The following is a 20,242-nucleotide window of genomic DNA, read 5'->3' on the forward strand; positions in this document are numbered from 1 at the left end:
GAGTGGATGGAACTGTGTGCACCATTTGTCCAACAAAACTGGCATCTTAATCACCACTCTGTATTTTGTCACTATGTTCCATTCTAAACGGTGAAGGTCTCAGCTTTTAGACACTGCTATAAGATAAAGGGAAAAACCAAACTGATGTGCTTCTTTTAATGCGATGCATAAAGCCAACCAGCACAAAAGCTTCAAAGTTGATGCCTTTAAAATGCATGCAATACATTTGCATCATTATTGTTGATAGCATAATCTGCAATACCACATACCTCAGTTTGCCTCCATGTTTCTTGTCTTATCATTCTTTTCTAATCCCCAAGTTTTACTTTGAAAATACATTCTACAAAAGCTATGACATGATTTTCCTCCTTTTAATGAAATGCCAAAAACCACAGCAACTTTTTCAAAGGCTTCCAAAAGGGTGTGGTTTGGTTAGTCATGTGAGAGTGTGACTAGTCAAAAACTAAAAAAAAGGGTCTTATGAGGTTCATAGATTGTTTGTCAACAGAAGTACAACATAAATATACTCTTGTTCTTTTCTTTATACCATAGACCATAGCAGTTGAAAATAACATTAACCTGACGTATATTAAAAAAGGACAATGTGTTTTTGGAATTGAAATAGATATAACTGAGTGAGGCTGTTTGGATTTTGAACCACCAAACTTGGTTCAGCTTTCCAAAAGCTTGTCTGTGTGAGAAGTCTCATTCCATCAGAGTGGAGATTCTGCTACTTGTAAGCGCAGCTATGCTTTAAAATTAATGTATTTCGGATGTTTCTTCCTATTTTGACAATGTCACATTTATGAAACTTTGTCAATATCTGGTCCTGGCGTCTGCAGCATTTAATGGTTTTTTGGTGCATTTATTGTCAGTGTTTAAGCCAATTCTGACACTAACATGCATGAAATAAAGTGGCGCGATTCTGGTTCCAAGCAATTCAAGTTCATGGACCCAACAGTTTCAATTTCAAGTCACAAGCGCTCCAACAGGTTTTTGCAGACACAATTCGTGTCCTACTTTCAACATTTTCTATTCTTTCTTTTTCTAAGTTTGTGTCTCTGTCTCATTTGAGCAACTTTTTGTCTTTCTAAACCAAATAAATTCAAGAAAGAGTGGCAGTGACACACATCATCATAATCTTCTTCTTCTTCAGTATATTCACTTTTGAACCAAATGGTTTTTCAAATTATCCAGAATTTTTGCTTCTTCAGATATATGTTACTAAATATAGGTAATCTTACATTGTTTCACAAGATCATAACACTATATTAACCTAACAGTTTATAGTTTCTAATACTGAATCTCACATTCCTTGAATACATATAATCATTAGTAAGTAGTTTAAAAAAACAAGGTTCAATTCCGTTGTCTACAATGCCAAAATTGGTCCCATAAGGAAGTTTTTTGCAGGCTAACAGGATCAATGTTAACTTTAATGATGCTATGTGCTTCATTCCCTATTTTTGACATTTTTGTTAATGTTTGGCAGTGACCCAATGAAGAGGAGAGTCATGGGAGATGGATTAGGGAGCATCAGTGAAGCTTCTTGTCAGCCTGAAGTGGTATTTCTCCATCCGCCTCTCTCAGACCGTCTTTACCTTCTTGCTGCATATTTCTGAGCATTATATTGAGCATTTTCCTTTGATTTATTAGCCCAGATTTTAGTATTCTCATAAAAGAATGTCTTTCAGATCATAGAAGCAAATACTTATACTCTTAGTAATTTTCTCTTTCTTTTATATTACCAAAGGATCCGGGGGAACTAAAGCAAAACATTGAATCCAAGAAGAGGCAATACCATAATATGGATCTTCAAAGTTCTTTGACTCAAGAGGTACAGTTCGTAGTAGTAAGCTTATGACTAGAGTCGTTTTTGAGTATTTCTAGTAACATTAGAATTGTCCTAGTTAGACATGGCTTAGATAAGCCTTGAGTCAAAGAATTCAGTATTCATTTTTATTTATTTGCACTTGGTTGATAGCTTTTCATAATATATAGTTTTTGTATATCTGAAGATTCTTCAGCTTCAAAAACGACTACAGCAACAATTCGTGATACGGCGCGCATTAGAGAAAGCATGTTATGTGCCTTTTTCACAGGATGCTACAATAGAAAATTCAATACCCAAGGTACAGTTACATGGAAGTACAGTTTTACTGTCAATTGAAATTTTTGATCTTGCTTCTGACTAACAATTATATACATCTCTTGTGTAATTTTAGGCTGCAAAGGAACTGATTAAGGAAATTGGAATATTAGAATTAGAAGTTGTGCATTTGGAACAATACCTACTTTCTTTGTATCGGAAAAGATTTGATCAACAAATTTCAACTCTATCAACCAAGGAAAGAAGATTGGAATTAGCTTCAGACACTAATCAAGGAACATCCGCAGTGCCTGGAAATGATGCTATCTCTGACAAAGAAATTTCAGTTGTGCACTGTAGTAATGTCATTTCACCCAGAAATTCATCTGGGTTTAAGCTTAAGGAATGCAATAACCAGTTGGGAGCAGAAACTGGTTTAGACTCTAGTATTCATCGATGTCACTCCACACTATCTCAACGAACAACATGCTCAATTGAAGCTTCTCCTGGGAACATTGAGACCAAAGCTGTTGTTGACTCTTACCATTCTCTACCATTATCCATGTTGGAGGTAAAGTATAATGAAAACCAGAAAAGTGGTGGCATCCTTTTATTTCTTATGCATACCTCTCTAATATCTGGCTTCCAAAATTTATTTCACCAGCAAGCTCAGTATGCTAAATCAAGTTCAACCAGCCTGGCAGAGCATCTTGGGAGTAGCTATGTTGCTAATGTTCCAGAAACACCAAATTGGCTTTCTGAGGAGATGATTAGGTGCATATCGGCTATATATTGTGAACTTACAGAGCCACCTTCTCTTGGTCATAAAAATGCTCCATCACCTATTTCATTCTCATCTTCTGGTAACGAGTTATCTACACAGAGCCAGTGTACTAAGAAGGGATCACATTGGAAGGAGCATTCATCCTTCAATTTAAACTCCACTAACCCTTTCCACGTCAGAGGGTCCAAAGAATTTAGTGGACCTTATTGCTCTATGATAAGGATACAGCAATTATGCACAGATAGTCAGAAATTAAAAGAAATTGAGTACATGCTACGAAGGTTTAGGTAAACCATCTTATAGTGCGTATTTTTTATCTTGTTTTATTCAAATTCATAAGTTTCCCTTCTAAATGATCTGTTAGTTGGATGGAGAATACGATGAAAATTGTGCACCCCGATGTGTGTGATAGAATAACTACATATCCTACTTTCTTGCAGGTCACTTGTTTCTCGGCTGGAAGATGTTAATCCTAGAAATATGAAGCATGAAGAAAAACTTGCCTTTTGGATTAATGTGCACAATTCCTTAGCAATGCATGTAAAATTTCTAAATCTCTAATCTTCTTTATCTCATGCATTGTATTGCTCCAAATCAGTGAACCAACGCTATCATGTTGTCTGTCCTCCACAGGCCTTATTAGTTTATGGAGTTTCAGCCAACCATGTTAAAAGAATGTCTTCGGTACTGAAGGTAAGTTTCTCATTCATAAAACTCCAGGGAATTGGCTGGTATGTATGAATTTTTACTAAAATAAGCCAGGATATTTCAGGCCGCATATAACATTGGGGGACATACTCTAAGCGTAGACCTGATACAGAACTTCATTCTGGGATGCAGATTGCCTCGCCCAGGACAAGTAAATCTGATTTCCAGAATCTTCTGAGACTGCTGCATATTTCATTTTACATAGTAAAATTATTAGTTTAGCATAGATCAAATACTATTGTCCATACACCTTTGTTAACACAGTATTGCACCTTTCTTTTTCTACTAGTGGCTGAGGTTGTGGTTTCCTTCAATGACAAAACCAAAGGTTAGAGATGCAAGAAAAGGATATGCTATACATCGTCCAGAACCTTTATTACTCTTTGCTCTATGCTCAGGAAGCCATTCTGATCCTGCGGTAGACTTCTGGTCTTTTTGTACTTATTTCATATTTGTCAATGTTGATATGTACTCTGATACATATAATGAAAGAAAATATGAAATAACGGAACTAATTTAAAAATATTTATTTCACAACTCAAAATAAAACTTTTCAACGGAATAAAAGGTCCACATTCACAATTTAATCAGTTAAAACTTATCAGTAAGAATATAAAAACGAGTTTCAGCTCCAAACAAATATTGTACCGGTATTATAATTGAAATTCCAATGAGAAACATAAAAATAAATCATGTTCAACTACATATCTCAAATAGCATATGATAAAAACAACATAAAACCCTAAGGTCCGATGTCACATCCAATCAGAGCATAATGTCCTCTTGTAGGTAGCATAAGGTTCTCCATAATCATTCACTTAACTATCTTCTCCCACAAACATAAGGTTTGAGATAATCACAAGATCTAAGCACAAACAATACACAAGGAGTGAGTTATCACATTCATAAACATGTAAAGATAAACAAAAGCACATATATATAATATAAGTATAACAAGTTTAACTTAACACAATTTACATCATTTTACCACTCATTGCGTAACATCACTTGTCCCAAGGATTTAATCACAAAATCACATTCCGCACCTTCACATTAATCACGTGATCAAAACAACACATCCCAAGTACAACACAACATCTCACACTCACACAATTCATTACCCACCATCACGTAACAAGTCACAATAATACACAAACGTTATGCAACAAATTCACTAAGACTTAATCATATATATAATGTAGTGTCATGTCATTGAAAAACCTTATTGGGCGCCTAAGAGTATATGATAAGACAAATCACACACCGGTAAATCATGTCACTCTCAATAGGTAAAATCATTGGGAGACCAGTCATGATCACGTTGTTTTACGAGAATGTGTCAACCATGTGAGATCGACACAGGCTTAAAGGAGTACTCAAACCAAATGTATTTACCCCTAAGGCCTAGACTCCGAAGAGTCTGACAGGACCTTTCCCTCCTGATTCAGGTTCAACCCAAAAAACATTTTAACATGTAGACTTTATCTATGAACTATACAAAACACACAACTTCTCAATTGTTTTCAAAATAATTTTAATTTGTCGCGTTTCAAAGTGATTAAACTAGTTGAATTCCCACAATGAATCCTATTACAATACTCGTCACGCATTAAGTCGTTGCCCTTAAAGATTCTTACAATCGTGTGATTGTACGATTCATAGCTCACAACTCAATACGTACAATATCTCAATACACATGTATCTTACAATTTAACACATACTCAATTTATTACATACACCCAATCTCAATCACAATGTTATAATCCCCAAAAAATATGTTATCACACCTCATGAATCATATACATATCACACAATATTAATATATACATGACACAATCACAGACTTTACCTATGAATAATGCAATACACAAACTACTCAATTATTTTCAAAATCATTTTAACTCGACATGTCTTAAAGTGATTCAACTTGTTGGGTTCCCACAGTGAAGCCCAACACAATACTCGTCGTGCTTAACTCGTCACTCTTAAAGGGTCTAACAATTGTGTGATTGTACAATTCATAGCTCACAACTTAATGCATACAAAATTTCAATATGCATGTATCTTACAATTCAACAAATACTTAATTTATCACTTATACACAATCTCAATCACAATTCATAATCACAATATAACAAATTATCATACCTCATGAATCATATTCACATCACACAATTTTAATATTTACATGGCCCAATATATATATATATATATATATATATATATATATATATATATATATATATATATATATATATATTAAATCAAACTATATTATTTTCAATTAAAAAGAGTTTTTACAATTATTAAATTAAAATTATATCAAAATAAATTACTACTAAACATTAATTTTACAACTTTCTTTAATTTATTATTTTATTACTTTTATTATTAAATGTATATATAACATGTTGATTATCATTGTGGGAGGATACATGACAAAGACAATAAGTTGTATAAAATAAGCAATTAAAGAGAAGATTATTTAGAGTACAGTTCACAATCTTTAATAAAGTGCAATTGATGTGCGTGGTGTCAACGCATGTAATTTCGATTTGATTTAAAAGTTTATTTTAATATAACATCACAATGCCTTTTTCGATCCACCGCAATATGCAAAACAAACAAAGAGGGATCTTTTTTTTTCTTTTGACCATTTATTCTTTATCAATTCAGTTTCATCAATTCATGCTAATTAGAAAAACAATCAATTTTTAGGGTTCGCACTCAATACAAGAATACATCAATTTCGTATCGGAACATCAATTGACCGTCAAACATATATAATTTTCAGTTATAATTGTAAAGATAAAATCAAAATTGTAGAAACACCCCAAAAATCCATCCTAATTAATCTTCTACGGATCCCTATACATATTTTTTCTTCTCCCCAACTGTGAATAATCCATCTTTTACCTCTAAGCGGACTCCCTTGTAAAGTTCAACATCCATAGTGGTGTTTCTAGCAGTTCCCTAAGATTCTTTAAACTTTTTCTTTGGTTGCTCTACTAGGATTTTCAAGCGTTAGAGAGAAGGAGAAGTGATTGGAGCCTCAATTTTGTTGTTTTCATACGAGGGATAGTTCTCTCTCTATAGGAATTATTTGGCAAATCCAGCAGTGGAAATGTGCAAAAATGAGTTCTGAAGATGATGTTCAAATTTGAGAACGATCCAACAATTAACAATTTCTTAATTGTAGTTTTACTATCTCAAATTTGGGTGTATATGTGAGAAAAGAGAGGATTTAGGGAGAGGAAAAAGGGAGAACAAATTTGAGAGGAAGAAAAAACTTAGAAACGTGTAATAATTATAAGAACTTAGAGACGTGTAGTAATTATAAGAACTGACCTAATATGTCTTTATTTATAATTAGGATTCCAAGTCTATTATTTATTTTTTTTTATTTTTTTATTTCATAAAAGAGAGTTTTATTTTACTCCCCATTAAATAAATAAATAAAACATCATTTTTATTTTCTAAAAACACATATTTATTTTAAATATCATTATTTTAATTAATAAAACTATTTCGTCTTATTTATTTAATTACAAAAAATCTCATTATTTTTCTAAAACATTGTTTATTTTTAAATAAAACTTTTTTTTAATTTATTTTAAAAAAAAACGGAATGTTACATGTACAAATCTACATTTTTTGCTGATTTACCTCTTCTCCTGGTAAGTCAAGGAAATAGAAAGTCCTATCTCTAACGATGTAGATTTCCAAATTGAAACATTGACTATAGGTCTGAATATAAATGATTTGAATAAACGAAAGTTTTCAATAATAGATATGACTTAAGATTCTTGCATTTAGATAGTTACAGCCTTCTTAAGATTAATGTTAAAAATAATAGACATGACTCTATACTTGGCATATATGTAGCTTTCCAAAGCCCCCTGCCCTAAAGAATTCCTCTTATTGGTCATTTTCAATAATCTCACCTGGTTTTGGTTGTAACCTTCTCAGGTACGTTTGTACACATCCAAGAGAGTCTTTGAGGAGTTACTATGTGCCAAAGAGGAATACATTCAGTCCACCATCACCATAAGCAAGGAACAGAAACTAGTTCTCCCAAAGATGGTTGATTCCTTTGCAAAAAATTCAGGTCTAGGAGCATCTGATTTGGTGGAGATGGTTAAGCCTTATCTACCCGATTCTCAAATGAAGAGCATTCAAGAGTTTCAATCAAAGACAAGCTGGAAAAGCATTGAATTAACCCATCATAACTTCACTTTCCATTACTTGATTTCAAAGGAATTAGCTTGGTAATGGAATGCCTTGGTAGGATTCATCCGTGTATGTATGTGGGTAGAATAATCGTCTGTCTATCCATATCTATCCAAGACTTACATTTGATGGTAAGCACTGATGTAATGTGCAAGAAAGAAATGTGTCTGCCTCAAAGCATAACTGGTGAATAATAATTGTCTGCCTAGTGACAATCTGGAAATTTTGGGAGCATGGACTACAAAAGTTTTGCTGCATAACTCTAGTTTAAGGTCCCTGTGTTTAAGTATTTTACCATAGCTATATTGTTTTTCTTTTTTCAATTGAATGTATATTCTTAATTCTTTTCCTCAGCATCTGCTTTGTCTGATGGAACAATCCTGAACAATTTTTCTCACTGTGCTCAGTAGAAATCTTTATTGCCACCCAGCAATACTAAGAAGCACATTCTTGTGGCCTTTTGATCATACAGCATGAAAGGTGATAAGAGAATCATCGGGAAAAAATCATTTACTCCAAAATTTTCTCAAATTTTAATTGTTCCTACAAGTTATTTAGATAGAACCATGGTTTCTCGTTTTTCTTTATGGAGAGAAATTAATAAATTTCAATCTACTTTAAAATTTAAATCACATTACAGATAACATTATAAACTGATGAAAGTGTTAGAGTACTGAATTATTAACTAACCATAAACATAATAGGTAAAATGTATCTAAAATATGTCCAAGAACCCATGCAAATTAATCCTTCAGAGAAACACATAACATGTAGGTGCAGCAAAACTACGCAGGGTGAAGGATGGTTCTTGTTGCATGTCTTGGTCTGCATGTGTCCTTTATCCACAAACTGCTTGGCATGAAGGCGAAGGAGTCTCAGCCTCTAAAAACTGTCTTAATTACATCTCTTCCAAATACACTTCAATGAAAAACAAGTCTTCCAAATAGTTTTGTAGCAGTACTATAACTCCAATTGGGAGATATAATGTTTTGCTTGATGGTGAAGGGAGAAGGGAGGAAGGGATAGGTCACGGGTTCGAGTTCCCCCACTAAAAAAAACTAACAAATTAACCATTAGCATCTGCTGATAAAAAAAAAAACAATAACTCAGATTGACTAGAAATCCAATTCCTTGCTGCAATAGATCTAGTGGCAGATCTAGGACTCGGAATCAGTGGGGACAATTTATTTTAAAAAATAATAATTATTACCATCATGGTTTTAAATTGTGGTTGTGATTGCAATTGCAGTTTTAGTTTTGTTGCCATTCTTGATATTGGGGAAAAATATGGTTGACACAACTGCAATTGCATTTGTGATACAGTTGCATTAAGTCCCAAAACCTTTACATTGTGACTTTAATTGTGGTTGTGGATCACAATTAAAAATCATGATTATCATTTATGTGAGTGTTATTTCATGTATTTTCTTTGCAAAACTCACATTTGAACATTAGTTTTTATCGTACAGTAGTGCAATTACTCAATCAAGTGAAAAAGTTAAAAAATGCACAATTTCATGAAGATCTAATGTTATTTTTCCTTGATAACAACAGTGGTACATTGATCACGCTATGATCAACCAAGAAGGCCATGGTAAATCATTAGGGTCCTTGTCATTTCACAACATCTCAAGCTTTAACGCTAGGATTATGATATGGTTGTGGTGGATATCACCATGACCGTAGTGAGCTTAATTAAAAAAAAAATATCTTTAGATGTCTAATTAAAGTAATTATCTTTAGGGATCTAATTGGAATATTTATTTATAGTGCACCTAATTAAATTAATTATCTTTAGAGATCATATTAGAATATTTATCTATAGTGTGCCTAATTAAAGTAATTATCTTTAAGAGTCTATAAATAAGAACTTGGAGTTTGTACTTTGGGGATTTGAAATTCATTATACATTTTACGAACAACAATAGCTTTTGAGAGGAGAACTACATCGGGAACAATTGGGGTCCGAATGTGTAAGATTTTTCGATCTTTTTTATTTCTAATGCAATATTGTATGCTCTTTAGTTATTCTATAACCATGGTTGGCTAAACCCCTTGGAACTCAAATTGTGATGTAGTTGTACCTATGTACTCTAGTTCATCTTTTTAGTAAAGTTCTTCAATGTTATTCAATTAATTGTATCTTTTTATTGTTTTCACTTTTATATTGGAACTAATCACTTTGATTATTAGTTAATTGCATGTTTGTGACCATCTTCTCATAATTAAATAACTTATAGAATGATAGGATTCATAAAGCTTGCATGACCAAACTGGCAGTATGAATCTCATTTTTACACACTTCTTTATTATTTATCATTAACCCTAAATTAAATCCCCAATGATCAATGCAGTATTTATTTAGGGGAAAGAGTATTTTGAGACCTTGACCACAGACTGATAATTAAAATAAGAGGTATTAGACAATTATGAAATCATAATCCGAGTCACTTTTTATTCATACATATTTTTTCTTTAAAAATATTGTCTTGTCTTTAGTTTTCTCAATGCAAACATAAACAATCTCCAACTCAAGATAAAAATCCAAATTTATTTAGTTTATGCGATTTAGATTATTTGAGAACACAACTAGTCTTTAGGATACGATATTGAAACTTTCGAGTCCACTGATACTACAACATAGGATACATTTGTCCTTAACGAGTACATATTTCACGCATCAATCATACATATGAAAATAAAACAAGAGATGAAATAAAATGTGCAATTGGATAAAACAAAAAATATATAGCGAGCTAAAAAGAGAGCAAAACATAAGAAAGAAACTATCCAATGAAAAACAAAATTTGACAATGGCTGAAAAATTGGGGTATATACATGTATTTTTCTCATAGTGGGTGCATTTGCACCCTCTCAATCCTACATAGGTCTGCCTATGATAGTATCTATAAGCATGTTGCATTGGATGGTGGTCTTATGATCCCTATATGGCAGAGGATCCACTTTTAGTGGCATTGGCTAGTTAACCATCAAAATATATCCTCAACAATCAACATCACTTTGAATTTCATAAAGTTGCTTCTGTTCTTTGAAAGATAAATACAGTTTCCCATTCAAGCATGTCAGAGTTGAATATACTGCTTCTGCTTTTGAATGGGATCTATCACCAGAAGTAAATACATGAATGCCATTTTCCACATATATCCAACTGCAACCAGCAAGCTTCTTAGCCTCGTGTCCTCTCATTTTCTTTCTTATTCTTCCCATCTCATCCCATTTCCCTTTGGCAGCATACGCATTGGCCAACTGCACATATCTGGACCCATTATCTGCCTCAACTTTCAATAGTTCCTCTTCTGCCTGTTTGACAAGTGCTGCATCGCTGCTCATCTGACAAGCGTTAAGAAATGCTCCCCAGATTGTAGCATCTATCTTTATGGGAATCTTCCTCATGAACTCTACTGCCTTTTCTAGTTGATTAGCCCTTCCATACATATCCACCATACATGCATAGTGGTAAATCTCAGGCAATACGTTGTAATGTTCCATGGACATAAAAAATTGCTCTCCTAGTTCTACTAATCCACGGTGTCGACAAGCTGATAGAAGTGCAACAAAAGTGACTGCGTCGGGCTTGACACTTTTATTCAACATTTCCTGAAAAAGCTCAATTGCTTTATTTTCAAAACCATGATGAGCATAACCAGCTATTATGACATTATATAAGATTGCATCTCTATCACTATCAGTAACTAGTCTGAAGAGTTTCTCGGCATATGCAACATTCCCACATTTTGAGTACATATCAACCAAAGAACTCAGTAATTTCTTATCCACCTTAAATCTCATTCTCAAGATGTAAGCATGAATTTGCTTTCCCAAACTAAGGTCAGCCTGTATTGCACAGGCACCAAGAATACTGACAATGATCATTGCATCAGGAACTAGTGCTTCTTTAGTTCTAAACTCTCTGAAAAGTTTGAAGACTGCTTCACATTGTTGTGATTTGACATAGCCAGAACATAGAGCTGTCCATACAACAGAGTTTCTTTCCAACAGTGAATCAAAAAGCCTTTGGGCTTCTGTCATGTTACCCTGAGATGAGTAGGCTGCAATCAACGACGCAACTGCAAATGGACTTTTAATCCCAATTTTTGCATAGACTAACTCTGCATATCTTATATTCCCGCACTTAGAGTAGAAGTCAACAACGCCACTGCTAATAAATTGATTTGAACTATAACCCTTTTTTAACACCCAAGCATGGACAGACTTGCCAAGTTTTGAACATTTTAGAGCAGAGCAGGCATTCAAAACACTTGCTAAAGTGTGTTCGTTGAAATCAATACCATTTTCAATCATCTCAACAAAAAAGGTAAGTGATTTCTCCATATAGCCATTCTGGGAGTATCCTGCAATCAATGTGTTCCAAGATACAGTATCCTTTAATTCAGGATTTTTCCAAAATACATTTAAGGCCATGTCCATCTTTCCTTCCCTACAACAAGCTGCAACCATTGCATTCTTAGAAACCAAGTCCACCATCTCATCACAACTGCCAAATAAATTGCATGCTTCTTGAAAGCAGCCACATTTGGAGTACATGTCTATGAGAGAACTCAAAGCAAACTTACTTAAATCATTTGCAGTTTTCACCATATACGAATGCATCTGTTTTCCATAACACAGCACACGTAGTTTGGCAGCAAGGTTAAGCATGTTTGTGAGAGTGATCTCATCAATCCCAATTGTGTCACGTGCAGATTGCATTCTAGTAAACAAATCAAGTGCCTCAGTCTCGTACCCATCTGAACCAACATAAGCAGACAACAGGGAATTATAAGAAACCAAATCTCTGTGAGAGGCAGAGTCAAAAAGGGCTCGCGCTTGAGTCAAGTTGTGTGCTTTTATGTAAGCCATGATTATGGCATTCCAAGAGAATACGTTTGGATGGGGCATTTCATCGAACAGTTTGTGGGCCTCTTGTAAAAGGCCATGGTTGGAATAAAGGTGAATGAGTTGATTACAAGTGAAAATGCTTGATACCAAACCAGATTTTATTGCTTGGACATGGTCAAGGTATACCATAGCATCTCTCACTCTCAGGGATCTAATTGCCATTGCCACTTGTTTGTTACTTCTAGGACCAAAATAAAAAGGCTAACACCATTCAAAAAATTTGGACAAACAAAAATATTGAATTCATCAAAAACATCAAAACATTGAATATATGTGGTGACGTTCTAGGTTTGCTTTGCATTTTAATTTACGCTCCTATAATTTATGCATGCATATCAAAAGAAATGGGAATAAAGGTGCACGTGAACTTGTGTGACTTTCACATTTGGCACCGTTTATCGGAAGCATCTCTTCCCAATCAAAAAAAGCTAAGTACAACAATAATTCATTATTACAACTCAGCTTATGATGGGATTCATCAAAATAGATGAAATTAATTGTCATGGATTTAAATTTAAATTGTTTAAAATAAAATCAAATATTTGATCAGTCTGTTTAAACTTAAACAAAATTATTTTAACTTTTTTAAGAAGCAGGATTTTCTTATAAATAAAAGTAGAAAACTCTAAAAAAAATAGACAAACACCTTAAAAAAATAGAAAATTATTTATTTTATTAAAATATTTTGTAATAAGCTTAAACAAACGGCCTCATAATATTTATTTTATTTTATACTTTTCTATATCACGTGTTATTAAATATTTAAATATGCTTGATTATTATTTGTTTTTATACTAAAAAACCTTTTTTTTATTTCTCACAAGTCATCTTTTGAAAATAATTATGCTCCAGATATGGTTGAGAATTAAAGATGAAAGTGAGAACTCAAACTTTTTTTTTGTGCTTGGGGTATTTTGTTGCCGAAAGACATAGATTAGTCACTAAAAGTGTAAATTTATTTTAAAAGTTCACTTATTCTAATATATATATATATATATATATATATATATATATATGAACTTAAAAATCAAATTCTTAATCATATACTACTTAAGAAATATTATTATGTATTATCCATAATACATCATGTTGATTGCGGGAGTTAAAATTTTGATAGAGAAAAACTTACTATTTCTATTATGTAAGTCGCATTATTATTTTTAAAGAGAATCTCATTGGTTAAATCATAATTTCTTTAATAAAAGATAGGATATCTCTTAACATAGATATAAAAAGTTATGATAAAAATTGAGTTATGTATTTAACATTAATAGACAAATATTTTACTAATATAATATAGGATATAGTTGATAAATAACATTATCCTTTAAACATATTATTAAGAGTTTAATATTTAAGTCAATATATATAGATAAACATATGTTAAAAAATATTAATTTCTTAAATAAGTTTTTGTATTTTAAAAAAATAGTCCTTAAATCTTGAATAAGATACTCAAATATCTTATTTCATAAAAAGGACAATTTTTTTTTTAAAAAAGTTCTCAAATGTACTATTAAAATTCATGCAAGTAGAAGCACCATTTTACTCTAAAATAGCTCATCCAGTGCGAAGAGATTAGTTAGATGCGAAATAAGAAGGATCAGATACATCTAGTTAAAAAAACACATGTATATATAAATATATATAATATTAATCTTATTAAATACAAGACAAAATATACTTTCTTTAATATTTTATGAACTCTAATAATTTACTAAAAATGTAATTTATATTCATTAATCATTATTTTAGGTCCTATAAATTATGAGACATTATTTTGTCTTAGGTTAGAAATCACAATATGTTTTTTAAATCACTAAATCAAATACTAATCTAGATTATCATGAAATTTTACCCACAAAAATCAAATATAAAATATTCTTGTTAAATAAATAGTTCTCCATATGACAACAAGATTTTTTCATCACTTTATCAATCCTTTAGTTAAACCACCATACATATGTAAATTAATTAACCCAAAATTATTTTACCTTAACAAATAATGTTGAAGTACTATAGTGTGGTTATACCAAAACCTAGCGTCCCATAATATAATATTTATAAGAACTATTGAAGAGAAGAAAAATAAAATAGTAGTAGTATTTAGTGGAAATGATAAAATGTGTCCATATTATTTGTCTGATTAGGAAGTTTGACAAAACGCAAAAGTGAGGGAGAATAGATTTTCTATGTGTTTGGGAGCACCACAGTCACTAAATCAGAATCCCCACCCACCACTGGGTCTGAGAGGAGACAGCGAAAGAGGAAGCAGAGGGGTGTTTTTTGGCGGGTTTGTATTTCATATCAAACTTTTCCAGGGTTAGAATAGAACCCAACATAAGAAAAAAACAAAGACAGAGCGAGCGAGAGAGAAAGGGGAATGGAAGAGGAAGGCATAGGGTTAGTGTTGGCGAGAGCCACAGAACTCCGATTAAAAATCAGCAATTGCATCCAAAGAGCCACCGCCAATGGTCCCTCGCCGCACGCTGACGACGACGACGACGATGAAGCCACCGAACGCCTTCTCAACATTTGCGATGCCCTTGAAGCCTTGGAGACCCAGCTCTCTTCCTTGCAGGTACCCTCATTTCAAAATTAGGGTTTTTTTTTTTATTTGGGGATTTTTAGTTATTGGGAATTGTGGGGTGTCATGGTCTGTCTTTTTTTTGGATTGGGTTTTGATGCTTACTTGTCGCTTACTTGATTCCAAGTGTGAATATTTCTGTTATTATGATGCTTGCTTTAGTTCATTCTTGTCACTAACTTAATCTAGTAATGAAAAACTAGCTACACTAGCTGGGATATGTTCATGTTCGAGAAGGCTGTGGTTGGCTGCCACCATAGTGTTTGCAGCCAAGAATATTTTAAAGGTTGTATGGTCTGAGAAAATGTTTTTTTTTATTTTATTTATTTCCTGTTTTCACTTTTAATTACAACAATACTATCTTATTTACATTTTGTTTCATGTTTTTAAATTCTTTTATACTAACTAGTGAAAATAACTCTTTTATTGTTTTAATGGTTTTCTATACGAATTGCATAAGATACTTGATTCGATTATTGTGAAAAGTGAAAACTCGGTGTATACATTTGTGCTTTCTTACAAGCACACAATTCCGTTGTACATTTACATTCTAAATGAATGGTTTCCTCATTCTTGATCTAGCAAATCCACAATGTGAACTGAAATTTGATTCATTGGTTTCACACTCTTGGCTACTTTGTACCACTACAAGAATATGATTTTGTTTCTTAGAACTATGAGGATAGTAGCATTGAGCTTGTATTAGTGCTTGTAAGATGATTTTGAAAGTTTTTCTGATTTATTTTTATGCTTTGCCAGGAGGAAATAATAAAAATGTGAATAAGATAATAATTTGGGAATCATATGTATTATGTGCAAATTACAGGTTCTGCAACAACAACAACGGTACGAAAGAGAAATTGCCTTGGCTGAGATTGAAAGCAGCCGTAAAATGTTAATTGACAAGCTCAAGGAGTACAAAGGTAAGGAATTGGAAGTGATACAAGAAGCTTCCACTTTTGCTAGTGAAACAGTGGAGCCCAACAATGATCTACTACTTCCTCCATATCCTAGCCGCCCTCCATACTCTGTGTCTATGGACAAGGAATATCTCTCACAGATTCCTTCCGTGAATAAGTCTGGTCGCAATGGGTTAATCACACTTGATCCAATGATTGAGGCTAACAAGAATCTCAGTGAAAAAGAGCAAAATCATGTTGAAAATGGGGCTAAAAATTCGAGAAAAGGATTGGGATTTTTTATAACTTCTGCAGCCAAAGCAATGCTCACGGTAGTTGGTGTGGTATCAATATTAAGTTTGTCTGGTTTTGGGCCTAAGTTGGGCGTTCGTTTCAGTGTGCAAGGCTGGCGTCACAGAGTAGAAAATGAGGAGAGATCTACAACTAAAAATGGGGGTGAGAGACCAAATATTCAGTGTCCACCAGGGAGAATTCTAGTGTGGGAAAATGGGGAAGCTCGATGCCTAGTGAAAGAGAGAGTTGAAATTCCATTTTCAGCTGTTGCTGCAACACCTGATATAAACTATGGATGTGGTTGACAATAGCATTCGTTCTCCGTATTGTAAATCATTTCACTCCTCCCTTTTCCTTCATTTTTTTTACTTTGTTCTACTTTTTGTCAATATGCTATTTAAAATATTATATTCAGTGGCTGATTGTCTTGATTTTGGTAGGTGATGCAGTTGACCCTTTATTTTGAAAATGGGAGAAATTTTGATCTGAGGTCACTTATACTTTGAAAAATATGCTCTATTTTTAAAGTTTATGGTAAGGCATTAATGCTGTGCCTCATCGTTTGATGACTGATGAGTACACGGTAGGTTATCTTGAGTTGGGGGTGTTTTACACCCAATCAAGAGACTAGGTATTCAAAACCTTTAACTCGATCTCCTCTTTTTCCTTGATGGGTTTGATGAGTGTCATGCTCGTGTCATTCAATCAAATTTTTATTAATAGTATGGTAGTATATCTTGGTTGGTTTCTATAAATGACCTGCAGTCCAATCATCTCTTAAGTTACTTATATTTAAACAAAGAGAAAAAGGATTATATAGTGATATTGTAAAAAGTTCACGTAATCATTCAATTATAAGTCATCATGCATGTTAAGTTTATTGACTTTTAAAATAATTATCTTAAAATAATTAAATGATGATTTGTGATTGGATATTGTTAGTATATAGATATTAAACTCTTAAATAAAGAGAATATCAAATGCTGAAACTTGTAATTATTTTGTGAAGCCTCAAACATGAAAATTACATGTCTTGGATTGTGCACAGTAGGGAGTATCCTACCCAGGGTATGATGGAAGGAAGTGGGAATCTATTCTTCACACACAATTGAATATGCATAAATAACCAATTAATCCCCAGTTATATTTGGTCTCCCCAAAATCCTTTAACTATGTAAATCATTGCAAACACACCTTATTTACTCACATGAGTAAATAAATATATTAATTAATTATATAATATTATGAAAGATTATATAGAATAAAAATATGGGAGATTCAATTTGCCTATGTAGTTGGAAGCTAGTGTTTAAATAAACGGGGATGGTGGGTGGATGTATAGTCAGTGTTTCGTGAGAAGTATTAGTTCACGTCCGCATCTTCTAAGATGCGGCATGAATTAATAATATTTCTTAATAAGATTTATTATATGACTTGCAATATATCTTTTGTTTTATGTAAGGCATTTGCCATGTGACTTGTAGTAGAATATCATGGACTAGTATCTTTTATAAGATATTTTCATGTAACTTGTAATGCATGATTTTTTTGGGGGGAAACATATCTTGTAAACTAGCATACTTTAAAAGGTGTAAACACGTGATAATCATATTAATTTTTAATATTTTCTAATTTATAGTTCATTACACTGATGGCGAGTCTTGGCATATTGTTATATGTGGTTTTGTCATCTAATAGAAGTTACGAGTTTAAATCTTGAGAACATTTTCACTTGTTGAGATATGATTGCATATCTCTTAGAATATATATTTTTACTTAATAATAATAATTTTTAGAAAATAAAAAATTCAGTAGTTATTTAATAAGTGATATTCATTTATTAGGAATAATTTAACCTAATAGTCATTAAGGCTATGTTTGAATTAGTATTAGTGGTAGAGAATGAAGCGGAAATGATCAAAACATAATAGAACAGAATGGGATGAATTTAAAATACCATTTTATTGTTTGGATAATTTATATTAGAATGGAACAAATATCCCATCCCATCATTTGGAAAAAGAATGGAGTAGAATAAATTATAATTTCCCAATTTTCATATTATCCTTATTATAAGGTGATTTTATAAATAATAGCCTTGGAATCAATTTGTACTCTTTTCTGTTGATAGAAATATTTTCTTTCTATAAATCTGATCCTCTTTAAAAAACTTTTTGAAGGATAGAGTGCTATGTATTTGATATGTAAGTGTGATTGATAAGGTGATAATCCTTACAGAAATCCTTCGGACTCATTAGATCTCAGATCACCATGTTTGCATCAAGTGGTGGAAAGTTGGTAAATGGGTTTCTGCATGAGGGATGAGTCACATTTTCGATAGGTTTCTTTGGCAAATTTGGCAACAGAAGATGATGAACATGATTTGGGAGTGCTTCGTCGAGGTACTATTCGCGAGATTTTACGTGTTCAGATATCTGGTTGGTCGCGTACATCAACATTGGGGCATTGGCGGTGGAGAAGTTAAAAAGGACAACATAGTAAATTCATAATAAAAAGAGATAGAGTAAATTTGGGAGGTAAGGAAAAAGGTTTAAAACAATGGAATCAGGTAGAATGAGTTCTATTATGGCCCATTCGATTCTTTATATCTGAATCCAAACAATGATCATTAAAATTAATCCGTCCCATTTCTTTCCATTAATCCAAACATAGATCGGAATGAATCTAGATTTTTCTAAAAATTCAACGTGTGTTAGTAACTTAATTATACTAATTGAGTTTATTCTCTCCACTAATTATTTAAGATTGTTTTCTTAGTAGATCTTAAAATAAGTTTGACCTTATAGTCATTTAAAAAAACATCAATGCTTTATCATTTGATTAGTCTTCGTTAGTCTCGATTTTGTTTTTCACAAGAGTTGAATTGTTAGTATAATTATGAGTCTATACAAATAACATAATGCAATGATAATATATTAATTAAATTGTTTGTAAATATGATAGCACATTATATTTATTTTGGTGCAATAAAAAACATGATATTATAAGTATATACTCATTACCAATATTTACCACCCGATTCCTATTAAATAAACATTATATCAACCAGGATAAATCTAATGATAAATTGTTAATAAATATTTTTTTATTACAAGTCTAGAGTTTGTTAAAAAGTATTATCGATCAAGTTGCTAATATTTCCCTAAAAAATGATTTTGTCCATATATGGCTTAAACAAGGGGTTGCTCAACACGTGTTAAAATTGGATTGTTGAAACTTCAATCCACGTCGTTGGCTGGGCAACACCGTTATCATCTCGCGGTCGCGGCACCTTGTTTATGGGCACATTCTATGGACGTCACTAATTTGGCATTTGGCCAATTCATGAATCAAGTAACGGTGGGGACCGGAAAGGTGTAAATGAAATCAAACGTACTTATTTTAAGATCCTAATTAATTACTTAATTAAACTTTATAATAAAACCAGAGAGAATATAAAGTTTCATTGACATACATTTTTTATACCGTCAATTAATAAAATATCATTATTATTATAATTTTAAAAATAATTATCATAAAATTTAACAAACTTGTTATATAATCAGAAAAAAAAATTGTAATATGAGAGTTTAAAATAATTAGAAGACATTTTCAGTGCATATATTTATCTTCAGTCAAAATAAAAAGTGCATATATTTATTTATTGTTATTATATACGCATTTTTATTTCATTTACCTCATTATATACAATTTAATTGGTGGCAGATAAT

General features: G+C 32.4%; 3 protein-coding genes across 5 annotated transcripts; 2 read left to right on the forward strand and 1 right to left on the reverse strand.

The window, feature by feature from the left end:
* LOC100803450 (uncharacterized) lies at positions 1-8,278 on the forward strand. 3 transcript variants are annotated; one of them, XM_006590847.4, is made up of 12 exons: positions 1-736; positions 876-992; positions 1,493-1,565; positions 1,754-1,837; positions 2,019-2,132; positions 2,226-2,660; positions 2,754-3,160; positions 3,314-3,413; positions 3,507-3,566; positions 3,646-3,732; positions 3,871-3,999; positions 7,551-8,278. In XM_006590847.4, the coding sequence occupies exons 2-12, from the start codon at positions 901-903 to the stop codon at positions 7,851-7,853; spliced, it is 1,884 nt and encodes a 627-aa protein (XP_006590910.1). In that variant the 5' UTR covers positions 1-736; positions 876-900; the 3' UTR covers positions 7,854-8,278. The 3 variants fall into 3 exon arrangements, with proteins under 3 accessions (XP_006590910.1, XP_014619485.1, XP_006590911.1); XM_014763999.3 differs by having other exon boundaries at positions 1-992; XM_006590848.4 differs by lacking the exons at positions 1-736; positions 876-992 and adding an exon at positions 1,025-1,234.
* Positions 8,279-10,552: 2,274 nt separating this feature from the next.
* LOC100803987 (putative pentatricopeptide repeat-containing protein At3g18840) lies at positions 10,553-13,115 on the reverse strand. Its single transcript, XM_003538977.5, has one exon. It carries the CDS (start codon positions 12,891-12,893, stop codon positions 10,815-10,817), a length of 2,079 nt encoding a protein of 692 aa, XP_003539025.2. The 5' UTR covers positions 12,894-13,115; the 3' UTR covers positions 10,553-10,814.
* A 1,789-nt stretch (positions 13,116-14,904) lies between these two features.
* On the forward strand, positions 14,905-16,942 carry LOC100804511 (plastid division protein PDV2-like). Its single transcript, NM_001317590.2, has 2 exons — positions 14,905-15,312; positions 16,145-16,942. Exons 1-2 carry the CDS (start codon positions 15,115-15,117, stop codon positions 16,814-16,816), a joined length of 870 nt encoding a protein of 289 aa, NP_001304519.2. The 5' UTR covers positions 14,905-15,114; the 3' UTR covers positions 16,817-16,942.
* Positions 16,943-20,242: the final 3,300 nt, after the last annotated feature.

The sequence above is a fragment of the Glycine max genome, chromosome 11, assembly GCF_000004515.6.
Source record: "Glycine max cultivar Williams 82 chromosome 11, Glycine_max_v4.0, whole genome shotgun sequence".
Lineage (NCBI taxonomy): Eukaryota > Viridiplantae > Streptophyta > Magnoliopsida > Fabales > Fabaceae > Glycine > Glycine max.